Raw genomic sequence first — 21,010 nt, forward strand, 5'->3', positions numbered from 1 at the left:
GGAGAGATGAAATCATGACATTTACATATTGTCTTCTAAAATGATTAAATTATTATTCTGCCAATATCCTCTATCAGGAAAAAAAATTTAGAAACACAGGTCATAGAAAAGAGCTTGGTGTGGTGTTCATTTTGAGTCAGCATTTCAGAATTAGCAGCCGAAGCTCTGCTACTTAGTCTTATTTTTCAACTGTCATCTTCATAAATGTTTCCTGTATCAGGAATATTCTCAGTGCTAACTTATGAGAAATTTCAAATAAAGAGAAATCATACTTGTACCTAATTGCTTAGGTCAGAAAAGCAAAATATTTTGGCCTTTGTCAGAATTATTCCAACTCTCCATCTTCTATTGGGATTTGTATAAACAATATATTGGTAAATTAAAATATAAGGACTTATCATCTCTCTAGGAAAGCCATTTTCTGATGGTACTAGGTGAAATAAGATGGCCAAGTTTTGATTTAGAATTTATTTTTATTCTACTATATTTTTAATTTTAATTTTAAGTTTTTTATTGAATCGCCGTGAAAAAAGGTACAAAGATTTCAGGTTACAGTCTCAATCATACAATGATCAAACCCCCAACCATTCACCAGTGAACGTGGTCCACCACCAAGAACCCCAGGATACCTCCCATCCCACCCACCCCCAACTTGTTTGGCTAATGATCTTCACTTTAATCTATATATACTTTGATTACATTCAATATTTCAACAGAAAACTTACTAATATCATTTGGAATTTCTCCCCAACAATCAGACCTGATAAAAAGGCATCATTAGATAATTTGTTTTCTATTGCTGAGAATGAAGAGTATATGAGGTTGTGCGGCTGCTGTTGCGGCTGTGCGGTTTTGGATTTTTGGTATTTTAGTAATTAAGTCCAGAGACATTTCTGCCAGAAGTTGCGTTACTGCAAGCTTTAACTCCGCTAAGTGGGCTCTATAAGATGGCGGCCGCCACACTGTGGCTGGTGCCACTGCCACGGGGAGAAAAGGCTGAGTGAGAAGAACCTTTCCCTCCCAGGGCAGCATGGGGTCGTAGGTCAGTTCACAGTCTAGAGGCATTTCTGTAAGAAGCCGCTGGGTGCCAAAAGTAGTTAGTAGGCCTTCGGGATCAAGGTCTTTTAGGAGCAGAGGAGCTGTTTGTGTGGGGCAGCTCCAGGATTCTTCTGGGCAGAGAGCCTGCTTTAGATTTTATTTATTTTTTAAAAAATATTTATTTATTTATTTTTGCTTTTTGGGTCATACCCGGCGATGCACAGGGGTTACTCCTGGCCTTGCACTCAGGAATTACTCCTGGCGGTGCTCAGGGACCATATGGGCTGCTGAAAATCGAACCCTGGTCGGCTGAGTGTCAGGCAAATGCCTTACTCACTGTGCTATCGCTCCGGCCCCCTGATTTAGATTCTAATCACACTCTACTTTCCATAAGAATAAATTGACCTCGTGTCTTTTTTTCCCAAAATTGATAAAACAAAATTCTTATTTCTAAAAAAAAATTATGCCTTAAATTTAATGTTGTGGGATATCAGTGTCAAGAACAGTGTCAGTGTCAAGAACACAGAGCATGGGCTACAGAGACAGTACAGGAGGCAGGAATCCAGGCAAGATAGATCCCTGAGTACAGATGAGTACAGAACCAGAAATGAACCCTGAGCACTATCAAGTGAGGTCCTGGTATTAAAAACAAACAGGGAATAATAGAAAATAAACAATAAATGAACACGTTATTTTTTTGGGGGGGAGAAAGTCACACCTGGCAATGCACAGGAGTTACTCCTGGCTCTGAACTCAGAATTACTCTTGGCAGTGCTCTGGGGACCATATGGGATGCTGGGAATAAAGTTCTGGTCAGCTGTGTGCAAGGCAAATGCCCTACCCGCTGTGCTTTCACTCTAGCACCTCAACACATTCTTGCATGTGCTTAAATATAACAATTGTTATTTTAATAACATGTGCTTCTGATATATTTCAATGTTTTTTATTGTCACCTGCTTATGCTGACATAAGAACTCAGTCTGGAGAGTCGATAAGTACACAGAAGGCACACTTATGTCCCAAAAAGACATTATATTCCATCCCTTGGTACCCAGTCTTTTCTTCCTGAAGGATATGCAGGGAATGAGATAAATCTCAACTAGAAAATCAAGAATACTTAAAAAGTGTGCAAAGAATAAAAAGAAAAAATTAATTAAGAGCATACAAGTTCATCAAAACCAAAATTCTCCGTCTTAGAAAACCATACTGCTAGGAAATTCCCAACTGAAGTGGAAAGAGAGGAAATTTTATAGGTTCATAGTATCACATCTGTAGATGTACCAAAGTTTCTTTAATAAGTCATCCATTCTCGGGCACTTGGATTGTTTTCAAATTCTGGATATTGTCAACAGTGCTGCAATAAACATACATCAAAATGTATTTTTAAGTGAAACTCAATTTACTTGGGTGTGAGTAAAATTTCAAATATATATGTTTTAGAAAAATAGTTTTGCCCACCGCCGAGATGTGATCCCGGGGGCCGCACGCATGTGTGGCCTCTCCGCAGCTGTACAAGCGTGAATCCAGACCCAGCAAAACCTCTTTCGGTGTGAGCAACTCCTCGCAGAATGTCTCCAGCCTGAGAACTAAGCCTCGGCCCCGTGCCCGCCCGGGAGGGGAAAGGTATTTCTCTCTCTCTCACCTCTTTCTCTCCGGGGATGAAGGGCGCGGTGGCCGCCATATTAAGACGACCACAGATTGGGTTTTCAAGCCTGCAATTATCGAATATCTGGAAGAAATCTCCCTGGACTTCTTGTTAAAGTACAGAAATTCAAAACCTTATTTGTCTTCACAGTAGGTCTGAATCTAGTGGGGTACTCCTAACAACAATAGTGAGGTTTGTGTTGAAATATTGAATGTAACCAAAGTAAACAGAATGTAAAATGAAACTTATCAGTTACAAGGTAGGGGGTGGAGGGGCGGGATGGGAGGTGTACTGTGTGGGTTTTTTTTTTTTTTTTTTTTTTGGTGGTGGTATATGGGCACTGGTGAAGGGATGGTTGTTTCAGCATTGTATAACTGAGACCTAAGCCCGAAAGCATTGTAATCTTCCACACGGTGATTTAATAAAATAAAATAAAGTTTAAAAAAAAATAAAATAAATAAAATAAAATAAAACCTGTCCCCTACCCAGAAAGGAAGGAAATAGCATGAAGAAGAGTAAATATCAAAGAAATAGACAACAAAAATACAATGACTAAAGTTTAAAAAAAAAAAAAAGAAAAATAGTTTTATGTTTTTAGGTTAAGTAAATATTATAATTACTGTGCACATTTCTTATTTTTTGTTTTATCTATATTTTTTATTTCATTATGTTTTTCTTTTTATTTCATTTGTTATTTTATTTTATTTTTAAATTAAAGCACCATTATTTACAAAATTATTTATAGTTGAGTTTTAGAAATACAATATTGCAGCTCCGATACTACCACCAGTTTTAACATTCCTCCACCAATTTTCCTATGTTCCCTCCCTTAACACTCCCAGCCCTGCAGCCTGCCTTTCCAACAGGCACCTTTCTAAGTTTGGTTGTTAAAGTTTGGGTCTCTTAACTTCAGTGATCTAGACATTTTTATATTTGGCTTTATCATTCCTCAATATAATGTTTCAACTTAATTCTCTGACCTGGGCCTCATTGCTCCTTTTAATAAATGAGGATTCCAAATAAATGATTGAATTAGATCCATGATACATGAAGTACTGAAAAACTAGCTAGTTATTTTTGAAGTAGATAAATCTTCTCCTGTCACCATTATTTTTTTGTGTGATATTTCACTCTTGATCAAGTATGTGATTATGTATCTAAATAATGATGGAGACACAAATTACATTTTAATATGAATTAAATTGTAGATACTATGATAAAGCTAGCACAATGTCCATTATTTATTTCTATAATTGCAGATCATGTATTATTACCATGATAGCTTTGAGGATTTGGGTCTCTTGACTTCAGTTGCCTGAGGCTTGCGAATGAGCTCCAGAGTTTCTGAAGATAGGCATCTATCTGTGGCTTTCTCGTCTCGGCATTCTTTGTGCAACCATGGAGGTTCTGAAACAGTTGATCATATTCCTTGTTGATGTTGTCAAGGATGGCATCTTCCCATATTGCTGCAATACTGGCAAAGAGCTCTCAGTTGGTGGTAATTCTGGGAGTTCTCTTCTTAAACTTAAACTTTGCAGACCTTTCTCCCCTCTGTGTGAAGTAGAATTTTGCACGAAGGAGACGGTGGTCTGATCCCCTTTGAAATTTGGGGAAAACAGCGACATTAGTCAGGCAAAACCTTCGATTGAATATGATGTGGTCAATTTCATCGGGAGACTCTCATGTCCAGCTTTTAGATTTGGACTTCTGGAAAAGTGAGTTATCATGGATGGATTTGGTCGACATGATGAACTCAGACAGTCCATCACCATGTCCGTTCCATGTTAGGCCATACGTCCCAATATGGGTTTCTTCGGGCAACTTTCTCAGTCCTATCTTGGCATGAAAGTCACCAACAATGATCTTGTAGAAGATGTGGTCTTCTTTATAGGACTTCTCTAGTTCCATGTAGAACTTCTCAATTTCTTCTTCATCATAGTTGGATGTTGGTTCGTAGATGATGAAGATAGAAACTGCAGTCAGTGAGCCACGTCTATCAAGCGTAAACATCTGATTTGGATTGTTAGACATTTGAATGAATTAATGCTCATGGCCAAGTTCTTATTGATAAGGACACCAATGCCATCAACACCTCTTTTGTCTCATGTTCTAAGGAACAGTTCTTCTCTAGTGTCAAAAATTGCGTGTTGTGATTGATGTCTTCTTGTTCAGTAGGACCAATGATGTTGTACTTGATCTTCTGTGCTTGCACCATCAGGTGCTGGATGGATGCTACCGATTCCAGCATAGCTGCATTGAAAGTAAAGACAGTCATTTTAGTCTATCTTTGTTTTGGCAGTCTAGTCCATCCCCGAGATTTTTTCAGGCTCTCCTTGCTCATCTTTCTTGACTCTGTCATATTGAAGGCTCTTTTCGTGTCAGACGAGTGAGGTCCATTGTTGTTACTCTTTTAGGCATATCGAATATGCCACGGGTAGCTTGCTAGGCTCTGCCATGTGGACAGGGTACTCTAGGCAGTTTTCTGGGCTCTCAAAGAGGGTGGAGGTTTTTAGGGCAGCCTCCAATTGCCGTTAGAGGTATTTGAATGGTTCACACTATATTTGAACAACATCAAATATTGTGCAGGAATTATGAAAAATAGGTATTAAGTGTCTTAGGGTATGTCAGGAGAGCAGCCTGGAGCATGGCGGTGGCTGGGAGGTGGAGGTAGTGGGGGTTTGGCATTGAGGTATTTATCTGACTTCAATAGGGTGGGCATCTGCATTAGACCCCTCCCAAAGGTGCCAGAGATTGGAGGAAGCAGACAGATGATCTTGTTTCTGGGTCTGGTTGAGCCTGTAGTCCAAGATCAAAAAATTCTGCTTACCTGGTTCTGTGTGACTTCACTCGTCCATGAATTTCGGCCCGAGTGTTCAGAGAGCGGCATGGCGGTGGCTGGGTAGTGTGTACTCTGTAAGTACCACAAGATATTTGTGGGGTTCAAAGTAGTAGGCAACAAATCTTAGAGATAATACATATATATAGCAGTGTAGCACTGTTGTCCCATTGTTCATCAATTTGCTCCAGCGGGCACCATTAACTTCTTCATTCTGAGACTTGTTACTGTTTTTAGCATTCCAATATGCCATGTGTAGCTTATCAGGCTCTACCTTGTGGGTAGGATTTTCTCAGTAGCTTGCCAGATTGTCTGAGAGGGATGGAGGAATAGAACCCAGGTGGGCTGCATGCAAGGCAAACGCCCTACCTGCTGTGCTATTGCTCAGCCCTTATATATATATACACACATATATATGTGTGTGAGTGTGTGTGTGTGTACATAACAGATGTAAAAGCACACAAGACTCAACCTTTAAAAACATTTTAACGATCTCTTATATAACGTCTTAATTGTCCCTGTCAAAATAGAACAATTTTCATTCTCTTTCCTCTAAGGATCCTTTCGTGTAGCATTTTCAGCGGTTTTTCTTTTTTTTTTTTTAATAACGAACAATACAGTATGTATTATTTTTGTTCTGCATTGGGGCAGGCATTGGGGTTCAGGATTGAAAAATTTGAAACGTGCTGATGGGAAGGTGTAATGGTGGTGGGATTGGTGTTTGAATATTAAATGTAATCAAATGTTGTCAAGTACCTATTGATAAAATATCAGAAAGAAAAAGAAAAAAATTTTTTCCTTTCAGTAAACTGAAGGAAACTACAGGATACCATAATAGGAAAATCCATCAGGCGAAGAAATAGAAATATGAAACCTCATTCATATGAAATATGTAAATTATAAATGAACTGTAGGCAATAGAGAAGGAATATTTAAAAGGAACTATAGAACTCTGATTTACCATCCCTCTTCAGAAAGAAAACAATGATTTTCATTCTATTTCTCTGTAGGAACTAAGTGCATTTAAGTTTTTTAACGATCAATTTAGTCTTCACAATTTTAAGACATTAAAATCTTACAATTTGGAACTGGAGTTTAATATACAATCTCTATTTCTTTAGTCTAAACTAATATTTGGAATAATCCTTATGTTTTATTTGAAGATTAGTTTTATTTAGGTGAATGGACAATTGGATTAGTAATGTTTGTAGTATTTATGTTAAAATAAATCAAGTATAACTTCCTCATTTTATTCTTGAGTGATTGCTGATTTCAATCATTATTAAACTCTGAACATCAGGCTGTGGGCAAAAGACCAAAAACGAAAATATAATCTCATGTGTCCTAAATAATAGTCAGGCAAATAAATGGCCATCATAGTTAAAACAGAGAAATAATTCTTGGAAACAAATTTTTAATAAATGGGTTGGTCATGTTCCCAGACTTTAAATTATACTATAAAGTAACAGTTTACTTTAAAACTGTGCATTAAACTATAATTCTACCACATTTAACTGGGAATAAACATCAGATGAATTACATTATAAAGCATTGAGAGGAAAAATGTTTTATTGTCCAATAAAAGTATATAGCATTTTTAACGTTCTGCAGTATGAAAATAATAACAAAGAATAATAAAGGTTATTAATTAAATACATACTCCTTATCAAAATGTCTAGCTTATATTATTACAAAATAAACAGGAAATGGCACACTAGTAGCTATATTTCACTTACAGATTGATTATGAAGCCTTATCTCAGAATACTACCCTATGATTTTTATGAGCACATAGAAGTTTTATCCTTTACCACAAAAACTATATTACATCTCCATGTCACAAATATTTTGTTTCTGAAGGTAATAAAAGCATCTTCAAATAGACACATGAGCACAGATACCTATGTGCTGTAAAAATATAATTGCTCAGGGACAAAAGATTTTGCCAACACTTAAACCAAAACGATTAAAAGTCTTTGAGATCATACAGGTGGGAAATTCCCAACCTTGGGGAGAATTGAGATGCAATTCTATAGGTTCATGATGGCTCAGGGAAACATCCCTCAATTCCAGTGGGAAATCAATCGAAAAGTAACCTTTGATTTCTTATTCCCTCCTTCCCCAAACCATGTTCAACACAGTGCTGCACAAGCAGTAGAGAACATTCTCTGCATCTTCAACTAGGGTGGCTCTTCCTCTATCTCTCTGATGAAGAAATAAGATGTGGACCCAACAGTCACTTGTTGGTCACTTAATGGAGAATTAGAGATTACCAGGACCAGAGCATTCAATAGACTGAAACATGGTAGGATTCATAATTACACTTTTTTTATTTTAAAGTAGAATTTAAAATTGAAAATTGGGACTTAAAATTATAGATGGTACTATCCAACCGTCAAGTTAAATAGAATTTTAGTTTCTAAAATTAGGTTTTAAGACATAAAATACTACAGCTTAAATGCACAGGGGCTACTCACATGACCTTTCTGTCTCAGAATTTCACTTTAAATAGAGATTATAATCTTTATTAACTCAAGGAAAACATAGTGACATAATAACATTTAGCATCAATAAGACAGCATTCGAGATGCTTTAAGCACTCAATAAATATTTCGTACAAGAAGGAAAACTTTTGGTGGAGTGATTGAAATAATTGTTATTTCAAAAGCTTAAACCTATTTTCTATACTTATATTCATTTTCAAGTTCAAAGCAAGTTAATTAAAATGCAACATTCATCACTTTGTCTTTGTCTCAGCTGTACTTTTGCTTTCTGGATTTCTCATGTCACAGGAATCCAAAAATATCTCTCCCTATAGTGATGTTTGCACTGGAGCTATAGCAAAGCGGGTAGGGTTTTTGCCTTGCATGCAGTAGACCGAGTTTCGATTCCTTGGTCCCTCGCGGAGAGCCAGGCAAGCTACCAAAAATATCCTGCCAGTATAGGAGAGCCTGGCAAGCTATAGTGGCGTATTCGGTATGCCAAAAACAGCAACAACAAGTCTCACAATGGAGATATTACTGGTGCCTACTTAAGCAAATCTATGAACAATGGGACTTCAGTGACAGTGATAGATCAAAGGGAATAGAAACATGTTTAGAGTTCATAAAATTCTTTGTGGAATGTTTTTGTGATATTTATAACTTTAGCACAAGATTTTGTGTTTAGCACAGGACAAGCACGCTATTTTCAGCTCTGCAAAATCATTTTACCAGGTAGAAAATTAGATGAATCATAAGCACTATGACCTTTCTTTGAATATTTTGGGGAAGGAATATATGAATTTTTGGTTAATCATGTGATTAAGAACATTGTATATCATTCTCGGCTAAGTGATATTACAGCAGGTAAGATGCATGTCTTTAACACAGCCAACACTGGTTATATCCAGGCATCCAACCTGGTGCTAGAGAGTTCCCCCAGGATTGAGTCCTGGCACAGAGCCACGAATATCTAAGTGCTGAACACTGCTGAATGTGGTCCTAAACCAAATAAACTTGATCACCTGGTAAAGAGATTTATATTATAGATTATATAAGATATTAATTTATATTGTCATGTGTGCATTGTTATATACACTGCTTAATAAAAATGATGGCGGGGCTGGAGTGATAGCACAGCGGGTAGGGCGTTTGCCTTGCACGCGGCCGATCCAGGTTCGATCCCCAGCATCCCATATGGTCCCCTGAGCACCGCCAAGAGTGATTCCTGAGTGCAGAGCCAGGAGTAACCCCTGTGCATCGCCAGGTGTGACCCAAAAAGCAAAAAAAAAAAAAAATGATGGCTTCAATATTTAACAATATTTTCTGACTTATGCATACTAAGTACAAATATGCATAAGAATATTATTTGACTTGTGGATTGGCAGTTTGAAATATGTTACCACTGTTTTGAAGAGGACACCAAGACTAAGGGTTTCTTCAATGTCATATGGTAATCAACAGAGAAATAAAATAATGCAATAATTAATTCAAATTAATTATAGTGATTAAAGTCTTATTTGATTAATTTAATCATATTAATATATTTGTCAAACTATGCCATGAACACTAATTTCATATTTGTGAATGAATTGCCTGATTTTTTAACAGCATTACATTTTTTTACTATCTTTTCTATTTGAAACTCAATTAAGCAGTGCCCTGCCCTTTTGTCGGTTGCCTTGGTTCTTAACTGTTATTCATTTCATTGCCTTCTCTTCTCTTTTGACACTAGGATAAAATGATATTATTTTCCCTTTCAATATATGTTTGACTCATGGAACAATGTTGTATTTTAGTTATACTCTTGTTCTCTTGGAGACAATTGTAGCAAGATACAGAGGTCATTGTACAGGCATTGATTAAATGAATTAAAGTTGAACAAAAATCAGTTTGAGTAAGGTTTTTATCAAGGTTGTGACTTTGGGGGATTTCATTTTATATTATATTTATATTTTTCATTTTTAGAATAAATTTTATTTGTAGTGTAAGCCTCACAGTTTCCTACATATTAAATGAAGAGCAAATGCATACACCAGTATCATAAAATCTGTGATCGTTTTTGTATTAAAGGCAGCTGAAGATAAAACTGTTGTCCACACTTATAGCTGGAAATGAAATGAGAAATTGAAATAATTGAAAAATTATTGAAATAATTCTCTGGATGATTAATGGACAATATTTCTGTGGATAAAATGGCTAACTTTCTACATGAGAAACAGTAGAAACTTCAACCAGTGAAGGAACAGTATCACAAGGTACACTTTTGGGTTGTCCTTGTAGAAAAATAATTTGAAATCATCCTTAATATAATCTGTTGATACATTCAGGTAATTGGTGAACACATGTACTTTGAAAGAGATTAAATTTCAAATAGTTATATCTAAGGAAGTTGTACTAAATAAAAATGGAGTATATCTTACAAGTAATTAATAAGTAGTGAGTAAAAACTCAAGATTCAAGGTATATTCAACATATTTCTGTATTTCTTACTATGTAGTTGCTTACATCTTTAACTTGTATTTGTGGATTTGAAACAGAACAGTCACTCACTCTCTGATTTTCTTGCTGGGAAAGAAGGATTCTTGTTCCTGTCTGGGTTGATCCAATAGGCAAGAACTGGCTATGTAAAAAATGCAAAGGTCTAGGTTTAAATTCCAGATCAACCTCTATTATTTGTTTGAAATAATACATTAAATGATAATTTTCCACAGTTAAATATGTATTAAAGATATAGCATTGGTAGTTTTCTAGGCAATAATGCTTCGATAATTATTTTCTGCTATTATTGTTCTTACAAATGAGGACAGCGTGTGATAGTAGTATTATTTTACGTAGGTTTATTTTAAGTTTTAAATAAAACAGTATGTACTTCATGCAAAGATTTTATGTTTTAATTTAATTAAATTTTATTTGCGGTACCACAGTTTATTACCCTTCATGATAGGATTTCATACAAAACACAACCCTCACCAACCTTCCCTTCATCCCACCTGTCCACTTCCTTCCCATCAGTTCCCCAGTGCCAACCCCTTCCTAGCTAATTCCTCTCTGTCCCTTCCACTTGCTTTCTCAAATTTGTGGCCCACTACCAAAGATCAATTCTCATTTTATCCTATTGAGTATTTTTTATACCCCTACAGTGCTTCTTTATATCCCGTATATAAGAGAAATAATTGAGTCAGTCCTTTTCCTTTTGAGTTACTTCAGTCAACATGATTCCCTCTAGATCCATTAGGTAGCAGCAAATTTCATGATTTCATCTTTTCTTATAATTCCATTATGTATACGTCCTATGATTTCTTTATCTAGTCATCTGATCTTGGACAATGAGTTGTTTCCAGAAGTTGATTATTGTGAATTTGGCTGAAATGAACAAACATAGAAGGGCAAATGTTCTAAATTTTTTTTTTATTTTTTGGTATTGGGGTTGATGTCAAGAAGTGGAGTTTCTGGATCATATATTAGACTGACCCCTTGTTTTATAAAGAGTGTCTGCTGTATTGTTTTTCAAAAATGCTGAACCAGAAATGTTCCTACTTACAGTGAATGTCTACCTCACATCTACAACATTATTGTTTATTTTTGTTTCTTTGTAATATGTTACAGTTTCAATGGTCTGAGATGACATATCATTGTTGTTTTTTATTTGTATTTTCCTGATAATAAGTGATATATATTTGTATATATATATACTTTTTAGCCATCTTTATGCCTTTGTTGAGAGTTACTGTCCATATCCTTCTATTGCATTTTCTTGAGTCATTGTTTGTTTTCTTCTTGTAAAATTCAACCAGAGCTATTTATAGTGTGATATTAATCATCTGTCTGATGACTAGTTGGAAAATATTTTCCCTATGTCTATTGGTTGTAGTTTTACTCTTGTTCTTGTTTCTTTTGTGCTGCAGATCTTCTCAGTATGATGGTCACATTTGTTTATCTTTGATTCTGTTTACTTGGCCGATGGTATTGAATCATTGAAGATAGCTTCTGCTTCCATGCCAAAATGTTCCACCTATGTTTTCCTCAATGTAATTGAAGGAGAAGGTCAGATATCAATGTCTTTAATCTGCTTTGATTTGACATTGTGCACAGTGTGATCAATGTTATTGCACCAGTATTTGCTATAGAGACTTTTTTTTGCTCCACTTCATGTCCCCGCTCCCCTCTTTTTATAAACATTAAATGTCCCTTATACCTGAGGATCTGTCTCTGGACTCTCAATTCTGCAACATTGACCTGAGTGTCTATCCTTTATTTTGATGACTATAGCTTTATCACAGAGTTTGAAGTTTTGGAAAGTGAAGTCTGCTAGCTTTTTTTTACCTAAAATTTCTTAGGTTTACTAAATGGACTTATTATTCCGTGTGAAATTCAGGTATATTTAATCTATAAACATAGATTACAGCACTGCACTGTAGCACTGTTGTCCAGTTGTTCATCAACTTGCTGGAGCATGCACCAGTAATGTCTACATTGTGTGACTTGCTGTTGCTGTTTTTGACATATCCTATACGTCCCAGACAGCTTGCCAGGCTCTGCTGTGTGGGCGGGATACTCTCAGTAGCTTGCCAGGCTCTTAGAGAGAGATGGAGGAATCAAATCCAGGTTGGCCATGGGCTATTGTTCCAGTCCAAACATAGATTATAAATTAAAATATATTTTTAAATATCTTTAAAAGTGACATGGGTATTTTTAGTAGAACTACATTGTATATGCAGTGTTCTGGGAAGATTTCCACTTTGACAAATGTTGATACTTCCTATCCATGAACAGGGAATGTTTACATTTCCTTGTGTCTTTATATTTTATTTTATAGTAACATGGTTTTGTTCTATGTAAGTCTTTAACTTCTTTTGTTAAGTTGCTTCCCAGGTATTAGATTTTCTGAGGAACAACTGCTAAATGGATTAACTTTTTAACCTCTCTCTCATTTGTTTTACTATTTGCATGTAAAAAGAAGCCAAAGTTTGTTTATTGATTTTGTAGTCTGCTACTCAATGGTATAAATATATATTTTCTAGGTTTTTTTTTTTGTAGAGTCTCTAACATTTTCAAAGTGTACTTTCATGTCTCTGAAAACACTGAGACTGACATTTTTTATAGTCTGAGTGCCTTCAATATCTCTTTCTTGACTAATTGCTATGGTTTGGACTTTCGGAACTAAATTGAATAGTAGTGATGAGAGTGGACATCCTTGTCTTGTGACTGACTTTATAGGAAAGGTTTTCAATTTTTCAGGATCATGCACACTATTTGCTGTGAGCATGTGGTAATTGGCTTTAGCTATATTGAAAATTCTTTCACTTTCCACCTTATTGAGTTCACATCATGAATGGGTTTGAACCCTTTTGATTCTCTGCATCTATTGATATTACTAGATGACTGTTTTTTCTTATATTGATGTGGTTTATTATGTTGATTGACCTGAGTATATTAAACCCTGAATCTTATTTGATCATGACAAATGATCTTTCCGATATTCTTTGTACTTGGTTGGCTAATATTTTGTTGAGAATGTTTGCATGTATGTTCAAGAGGGATATAGCTTTCCCTTTTTGTGATATCTCTCTCTCCTTTTGATGCTATGGTTATTTCTGCCTCATTGAAATTGGGGGGATTCCTGCTTCTACAACTTCCTGAAAGACCCTGGAAAGAATTGGGAGTAGGTCTTTTTTTAATGGTTTGTATTGAAATTCAAGTAGAAACACAGCAAAATAGATGGCAAAGTAAGATCGGAAACAACTAATCTCAACAAACAAAAATAACATAGAAGACTGAACTAGCAACAAACAGTTTAGTAAATCTTTACACAAGGCCTTAACAACTCCATGATGAGGCATAATCATTTTCACATAAAAATTGATTTTTATAAAAACATTGATTTTGATATTAGAGCTCTGTTATCTAATTAATTTTAATTCTAATTTTGTTTGGACAGTTGATGATTTGTTAATATATAAAAATATATAAATAAATTTAGATAAATTAATGTAAGAAAAAACTTGCTAGTGAATTTATCTAGTTACTGGAATTTTTGGAGGGGCCGGGAACAGGTTGATTACCCTTTCAATTTCATCAATAGTTATTGATGACAAGTTCTTCCACTGAGTTTTATGTTCTGTAATCTCTTTCTGTCACTTCTGTTTATAGCTTCAAATGTCTGTTTTCATGCTTTCTTAATCTTGCACCACTGTTTCTTTGAGCTCATTAAAGATCCTCAACATGTTCTAGCTTTAATCCTTATGTGAGAGGTTCCACTTCTGATTGAGTTGTCCAGGCTACTATTTTCATTTCGAAAGTGTGGTGGTATTTCTATTCTGCTTTTGCATTGTGTCTGTTGCCATCTAGATTTGAGTCTTTCAAATTCATCACCTGTGCTCTCCTGCCAGGGCACTCTCTAGGGTAGCCAGAGAATTAATAAACTCAGTTCTCCTAGAGAGTCTCTTAGCCACACCCCTGGCTGTTTTCCCTGGGTTCCCTCAGAGGGGATGGTCTCTAGCTTCCCTCCCCACCCCGAGCAGAGCTCCCAGCAGCCAAAGACCACTGGAACCTAGCTACAGCCATGTTCGAGGCCCCTCTCCACATGTTTGTAGAGGCCTCACACACAAAGTTACCGGCAGAGGAACCCAGATGTGTGTAATTCCATCAACGGCCAATATCCAGAGACTTCAAACCAAGCTCCCAGAATCACAAAGCAGCCATGCGATATCTTTTAGCCTTCTTCTCCCTCTGGGAGAAATAGGCAAACTTTGAGAGTTTCCTACCCACATGGGACAGCCTTGCAAGCTTCCCATGGTGTATTCATATGCTAAATCCAGTAACAAGCTGGATCTCATTCCCTTGACCCTGAAAGAGTCTCCAGTGCAACATCCTTGCAAGGGCCCAGTCTTAGAGAGACTTCTAAGATCTCAGGGAAAGGACAATTGGAGATGTTACTGAGTCCGCTCAAGGAATCGACTATTAACGGGGATTTCATGATTTGTGATTCCTTATCCTAGACAGTTACTTCCCTGTTGGAATTACTCTAACGTCTTTGGTTGTCACTCAGCAGTTGTTTACAATTTTATGCAAGGATTTCAAGAAGATTTTTAATGTCTTTGGCTATGTCAGTACTTCAGCTGTAGTTTAAGGATCTAGGATTTCTTAATACCATGGTAACCTTGGTTCATTGTTGTGTGGAAATAGGACATCGAGGCTAGTATCAAGCTAAAGTTAGAGTTAGTGTGGTATGGTAGGAGGCTGCCACACCACTCCAGCACAAGTTCAGTGAAAATGTCCCAACTGTCCCCTTGGAATATGCAGGAGTAAAGAAGTAGTGTGTAACTTAAGAAGCAACCTCAAGCTTCTCTGGGTTATGTGGATGCCAGCAGGCCAATGGCTTTGATACAGCACTTTATATAACAGCCTTGAAGCCAAAAGAGAGGTTCCTGGCCTGCTGCATAAGCCAGTTTATGGCTTCTTCTGGATTGAGAGTTCTCACCTGTTTTGTAATGTGCTTTGTATATTTATAGAACTCAACATTTTTAATAAAAGTTCCCTCTCATATGGCCTCATTTATCTTAAAGGTCCTATCACTTCAGACTACTCCAGAAATTTTTGTGAAGATCTGTGATTTTAAAATGCCACTGATATCTTTTTCCATTTGTGGACAAAAAATTCGTCGGATCAGGGACATCTCACATGTGTTTGCCTATGATTACAACTTGATGTACAACATGACAAGTAAATTGATGTCCTGATGCCTTAGAACTAAGATATGGCTTCAAATTCTTATTTAACAATTTTCTCTACAATACCATGACTATGTATTCTATGATAGTAACTGAAAAAAAATAGTTTCCCAATCCTGTCACATCTGTGTTTGTTCCTCTAGAGATGCTCTCTCTCTAGCACTATTTCATATCTTAAAAATTGAATTTTCTCTGATCTTACATGACTGTTATTTATGAAAATCCTGGTATTATTTTGTTTTGGTTCCCAAAATAAATGAAGCACAGAATAGAAAGAACCATATGGAAGAACAAAATTGTGAGTGCCTATAATAATAAACTTATCTGATATAACCTTATCAGTTTTATTGCAGATTGTGATGGTCTCTGTGGAAGCTCTGGGTGTTTTCTGGAAAATCATGAAAAATCAAAGTTTTGTCACTGAGTTTGTCCTTCTGGGAGTTTCACAGAATCCAGATGTTCAGAAAATTGTATTTGTCATATTTTTACTTTTCTACATTGCAACCATCTGTGGCAACCTGATGATTGTGGCAGCCATCATCAGCAACCCAGCGCTCATGGGCTCCCCAATGTACTTCTTTCTGGTTTTTCTATCATTCTTGGATGCATGTTTTATCTCAGTGATTGGCCCTAAAATGATCATAGACTGTCTCTATGAAAAGAAAACCATCTCCTACGGAGGTTGCATGATGCAGATATTTACTGGACACTTGTTTGCTGGAGCAGAGATGATTGTTCTCACATCCATGGCCTATGACAGGTATGTGGCCATCTGCAAACCCTTGCACTACACTTCTATCATGAACTCAAGGCTCTGTGGCATTCTGATTGGAGTAGCCTGGGCAGGGGGCTTTCTGCATTCCAGTATACAGATTCTCTTTATTTTACAACTTCCTTTCTGTGGTCCCAATGTTATTGATCACTTTGTTTGTGAATTGTACCCATTACTGAAGCTTGCCTGTACTGATACTTATGCCTTTGGCCTTATGATAGTGGCCAACAGTGGATTCTTTTGCATTCTGATCTTCTTCATGTTACTAGTGTCCTATGGGGTCATCTTGTTCTCCCTGAGAAACTACAGCACTGAAGGAAAGAGGAAAGCCCTCTCCACCTGTGGAACTCATGTTGCTGTTGTGGTTTTGTTCTTTCTTCCATGTATATTTGAGTATGCGCGGCCTCCAGTTTCTTTCTCCTTTGACAAAATAGTGGAGATATTCTACACTATACTAACTCCTTTACTCAATCCTTTGATTTATGCTTTTAGAAATAAGGAGGTGAAAAATGCCATTAGCAAACTGTGCAGCCGGTTAATATTTGTTTCTATTGAAAAATAAAGTCTTAATATTTAAAAAAAAAAAGGTTAAATGTAACTTTATTGCATCAGATGATCTCTGAGTGCAAAGTGAGGAAACAACCCTCAGACCTTTCACATGTTACTGCCCCTCTCCCAAAATCACACATAATGTAAAAGAAAATAACAAATTTAAATATTCTGAAAAAGTTCCCGACTGATTTTAAGGCATTATATTTTTTGAAATACCAATTAAATTTCTTACTGAAATTTGAAAGAAACATTAGACTTCTTAGACAGAAAAAACTACTTGTCTGGTATCATGTTCTCAATTTCTTTTCAGATGCATTGATTTTGGTTCTGCATGTTCAATATTAACTTTCAATGACGAGCTTTATTGCAGTGTGAGTTAAATTCATACATAGATATATTTTTATCTATCTATATACTCATTATCTTCAATTTTTTCAGATGAGTCAGATAGTATCCTCTGGTTTGATTTTATGGTAAGATTGTTAAATAATTTATCTTTTAAGTTAGTTATTTCTCTGTGAATTCTTTATTACCCATAGTTCCCTTTTTGTGTGATAAGAAAGATTTGTTGAAATATTCTTGCATAATATTTTGGTCATTTATCGTAGTATCTAAGCATGTTGAATTTATAGGGCCTATCGTATGGTAAATTTTCTCATCCTGCTTTTTTAAAAAATTTGGAATTATTACTGTATCACTGTAATACCCTTGATCATTGATTTGCTCAAGCGGGTATCAATAATGTGTCCATTCATCCTAGCTCTCAAAATTTAGGAGCCTCTCTTTTCTCGTTTTTCCCAGTGTTGCAGCAGTGAAGGCTCTTTCAGGGTAAGGGGAACGAGACCCTTCATTGTTTCTGTATTTGCCATGCCAAATACACCACGGAGAGCTTGCCAGGCTCTGCCTTGCCCACAGAATGCTCTCAGTACCTTACCAAGTTCTCTTTTTTAAAAAAAGTTTTAATATTATTGAATCATAGAAGAAAATGTAGGCAGAACTCTCCATAACATTGAAGCTAAAAGCATCTTTAAGGATGAAACAGCACTGACCATGCAAGTGGAAGCAAACATAAACAAATGGAACTACATCAAACTAGAAGCTTCTGCACTTAAAAATAAACAGTGTCCAAGTTCTCTGAGAGGGAGAAATAGGCAATAAGATGTTGAAGTACTGCTATTTATTCAGTCATTGATTAAACTGATTGAATTGGGCATGAACTCCATATTACTTTTTTTTAGTCAGTATGTTAATTTATTTATTTTATTATTATTGTTATTATTAGTTTTTGAATCACCATGATATAGTTTCAAAGCTTCCCTGTTTGAGTTTTAGTCATACAATTGTTGATCACCCAAACCTCCACCAGTGCACATCTTCCAATGCCAAAGACTCAAGTATTCCCCATCCCACCCATCCATCCAGCCTCTATGCCAGACAATCTCACCCATACTTTATTTTTTATTGCTTGTTATAAATAGCATAAGTTGTTGCATTGCCACAAGTTCGGTCACGTGCTCCTGTAAGTGCTGTTTCTAGAAATCTCTGCAGTCAGCTGCTCAGTTCCAGATGCTCTTGTGTATCTTCAGATCATGGTCATTAAGGAGAATATACAGCAGCCAGGGGCAGTTTGTGGGTGTGACCTCCAGGTCCCATAACTATGTCTTTTCTGTATAATAATTTAGCTTCCATAATGTCGGTAAGCATTGTGGAGAAGGAAGTAGTGTGAATTTTTTTTCATAATCACCCTCACATTTTGTTTTTTTTCTATGTATATTCAGATACATTTATTCTCAAAATGAAAAAGTAGCAGTGTATTTTATTCTTGAGCTACCCTCATTAAACCCTCTGATTCACAGTCAGATAAGTGTAAAAGAGAAAAGCACCATCAGAATTGTGGTTTTCCAAACACACAAAGTGGATTTTCTTTTGTCTATTTAACATAGAGAGTTGGCATTTTCCATTGAAATAAGGACAATATTTTGGGCATTATCATTGTTTGAGCAACATATGCATATATAAACATTTTTTATTCTTAAATTCTTATTAAAATATTGACTAATAAAATATATAACACTTTTTTTAGATTTGTGTTGTAATTTCAAATTAATGCATTGAGAGTAAAGAGGGCTATATTACAATTAAATTTCTACTAGGCACAGAATACATGGAGCCTTCTTCATAGTAAACCACATCAACTATTGTAGATATTTATCAAAATGAAATTCAAAGCATAGAAATATAAAACAAATGATATTAAGAAAATTTTGATAAAAAGATAAACAGAATTTTAGCATAGAGTTAGAATTCAAGATAGTTAGAAAAATTTCTGGTCAATCTTCCTGGTAACTATTTAAACTAAAAAACAATAGGAACTGTCGATTAAATTTTATACACTTTATACAGTGATTAGTATTTCTCTAGATGATTTCTTGTTGTTTGAGGGGTTCAAATGGCAATGCTTATGGGAAACTTCTGGCTTTGCAATCAGGAACTATTCCTAGTGATCGTTGGGGGGACCATATAGGACCATATACTAGGAATTGATTGAAGTGGTGTCAGCGTCTTTTATGACAAGATCCCTACTTGCTGTACTATCTCTCTGGTTCTTTCTAGAAACTTTCTTACGTGAAGAGAAAGGCAATTACAATAACCCGAGAAGGTGCAAATATCTGTTTAATGATATTTTTGATAGAATTTCATAAAATTTGTATTTGTTTTATTAGTTGAAACTTATTGCTACTAATGAAATTAGAAATAGCATTTGGCTTACTAAAGATAAAGTTTTATTTATTTATTTATTTTTAATAAAGCTTTTATATTATTGAATCACCATGTGGAAAATTGCAATGCTTTCATGCTTGTCTCAGTTATACAATGGTGAAGCAACCATCCCTTCACCAGTGCCCATATTCCACCAATTAAAAAAAAAAAAAAACCCAGTACACCTCCCATCCCGCCCCCCTCACCCCCCGCCCTCGTAACTGATAAATTTCACTTTACTTTATCTTTACTTTGGTTACATTCAATATTTCAACAAAAAACCTCACTATTATTGTTAGGAGTTCCACACAAGAGTCAGACCTGTTGTGAAGAGATGAGATTGCGCGGTCACAGTAGTGGCCACGCGGTTTTGGATTTCTGAACTTTACCAAATAAGTCCAGGGAGATTTTTTTCAGATATTGGATCATTGCAAGCTTGTAACTCTCATCTGTGGTCGTCATAATATGGCAGTTGGCAAGGAAGAGGAGAGAGAGAGAAATACCTTTCCCCTCCTGGGCAGGCATGGGGCCGTGGTTTAGTTCTCATTCTGGAGACATTCTGCTAGGAGCTGCTTATACCAAAAGTAGTTTAGCTGGCCTCTGGAGTCATGCTTGTGCAGCTGCGGAGAGGCCGCACACGTGCGGCTCCTGGGATCACATCTCAGCGGTGGGCCTAAAGGAAAAGTTTTATTACTGAATAGTTAAGAGATAAAGTTTGTTTCTCTACAGATGTCAGAACAGTAACTAAAAATCTGGATTTATACTCATGCAATAATACTAATAAAACTCTGAGTTGGGGCTTACTCTGAGCATACCTACTTTGAAAAATTAAACAAAGCCAATTATACTTAAAAAGTGGAAATTGTACTGAATACACAGTTTTTACATTATCTCAATGTGAAAATTATGTTAAAGAGGAAGTAAGAATGTTCTGTTTTGTGTCTTAAAGGAACAGTAAAACAGCTTACTTCGTTCATGTTTAAAGATGAAGCTACCTAGAATGAAACCTTAAACATGAGTGAAAGGTAATTTGGAAAAAGGACAGATAGTAACTGAAATGAGACAGAGACAATTCTCTTATCGATCTAGGAGGCCTGGCTTTGTCTCTATCATTGTTGCACATTGAAGAACACAGAAGTGAAAAACACCAGGAAGAAGCAGAGGGGATTTTCAAGAGGTGATATCTGAACTCAGA

The 21,010-nt window shown here is 36.1% G+C and overlaps 1 protein-coding gene across 1 annotated transcript; it reads left to right on the plus strand.

Annotated features, from left to right (window-relative positions):
* Positions 1–16,129: 16,129 nt before the first annotated feature.
* On the plus strand, positions 16,130–17,065 carry LOC101541058 (olfactory receptor 4C15-like). The gene has a single exon (XM_004622107.2). It carries the CDS (start codon positions 16,130–16,132, stop codon positions 17,063–17,065), a length of 936 nt encoding a protein of 311 aa, XP_004622164.2.
* The last annotated feature ends 3,945 nt before the right edge of the window (positions 17,066–21,010 follow it).

This window comes from Sorex araneus, chromosome 6 (genome assembly GCF_027595985.1).
Source record: "Sorex araneus isolate mSorAra2 chromosome 6, mSorAra2.pri, whole genome shotgun sequence".
NCBI lineage: Eukaryota > Metazoa > Chordata > Mammalia > Eulipotyphla > Soricidae > Sorex > Sorex araneus.

Bases quoted from the DNA above. Each gene is read 5' to 3' on its own strand.
- LOC101541058 (XM_004622107.2), top strand. From the start codon at position 16,130: ATGAAAAATCAAAGTTTTGTCACTGAGTTTGTCCTTCTGGGAGTTTCA.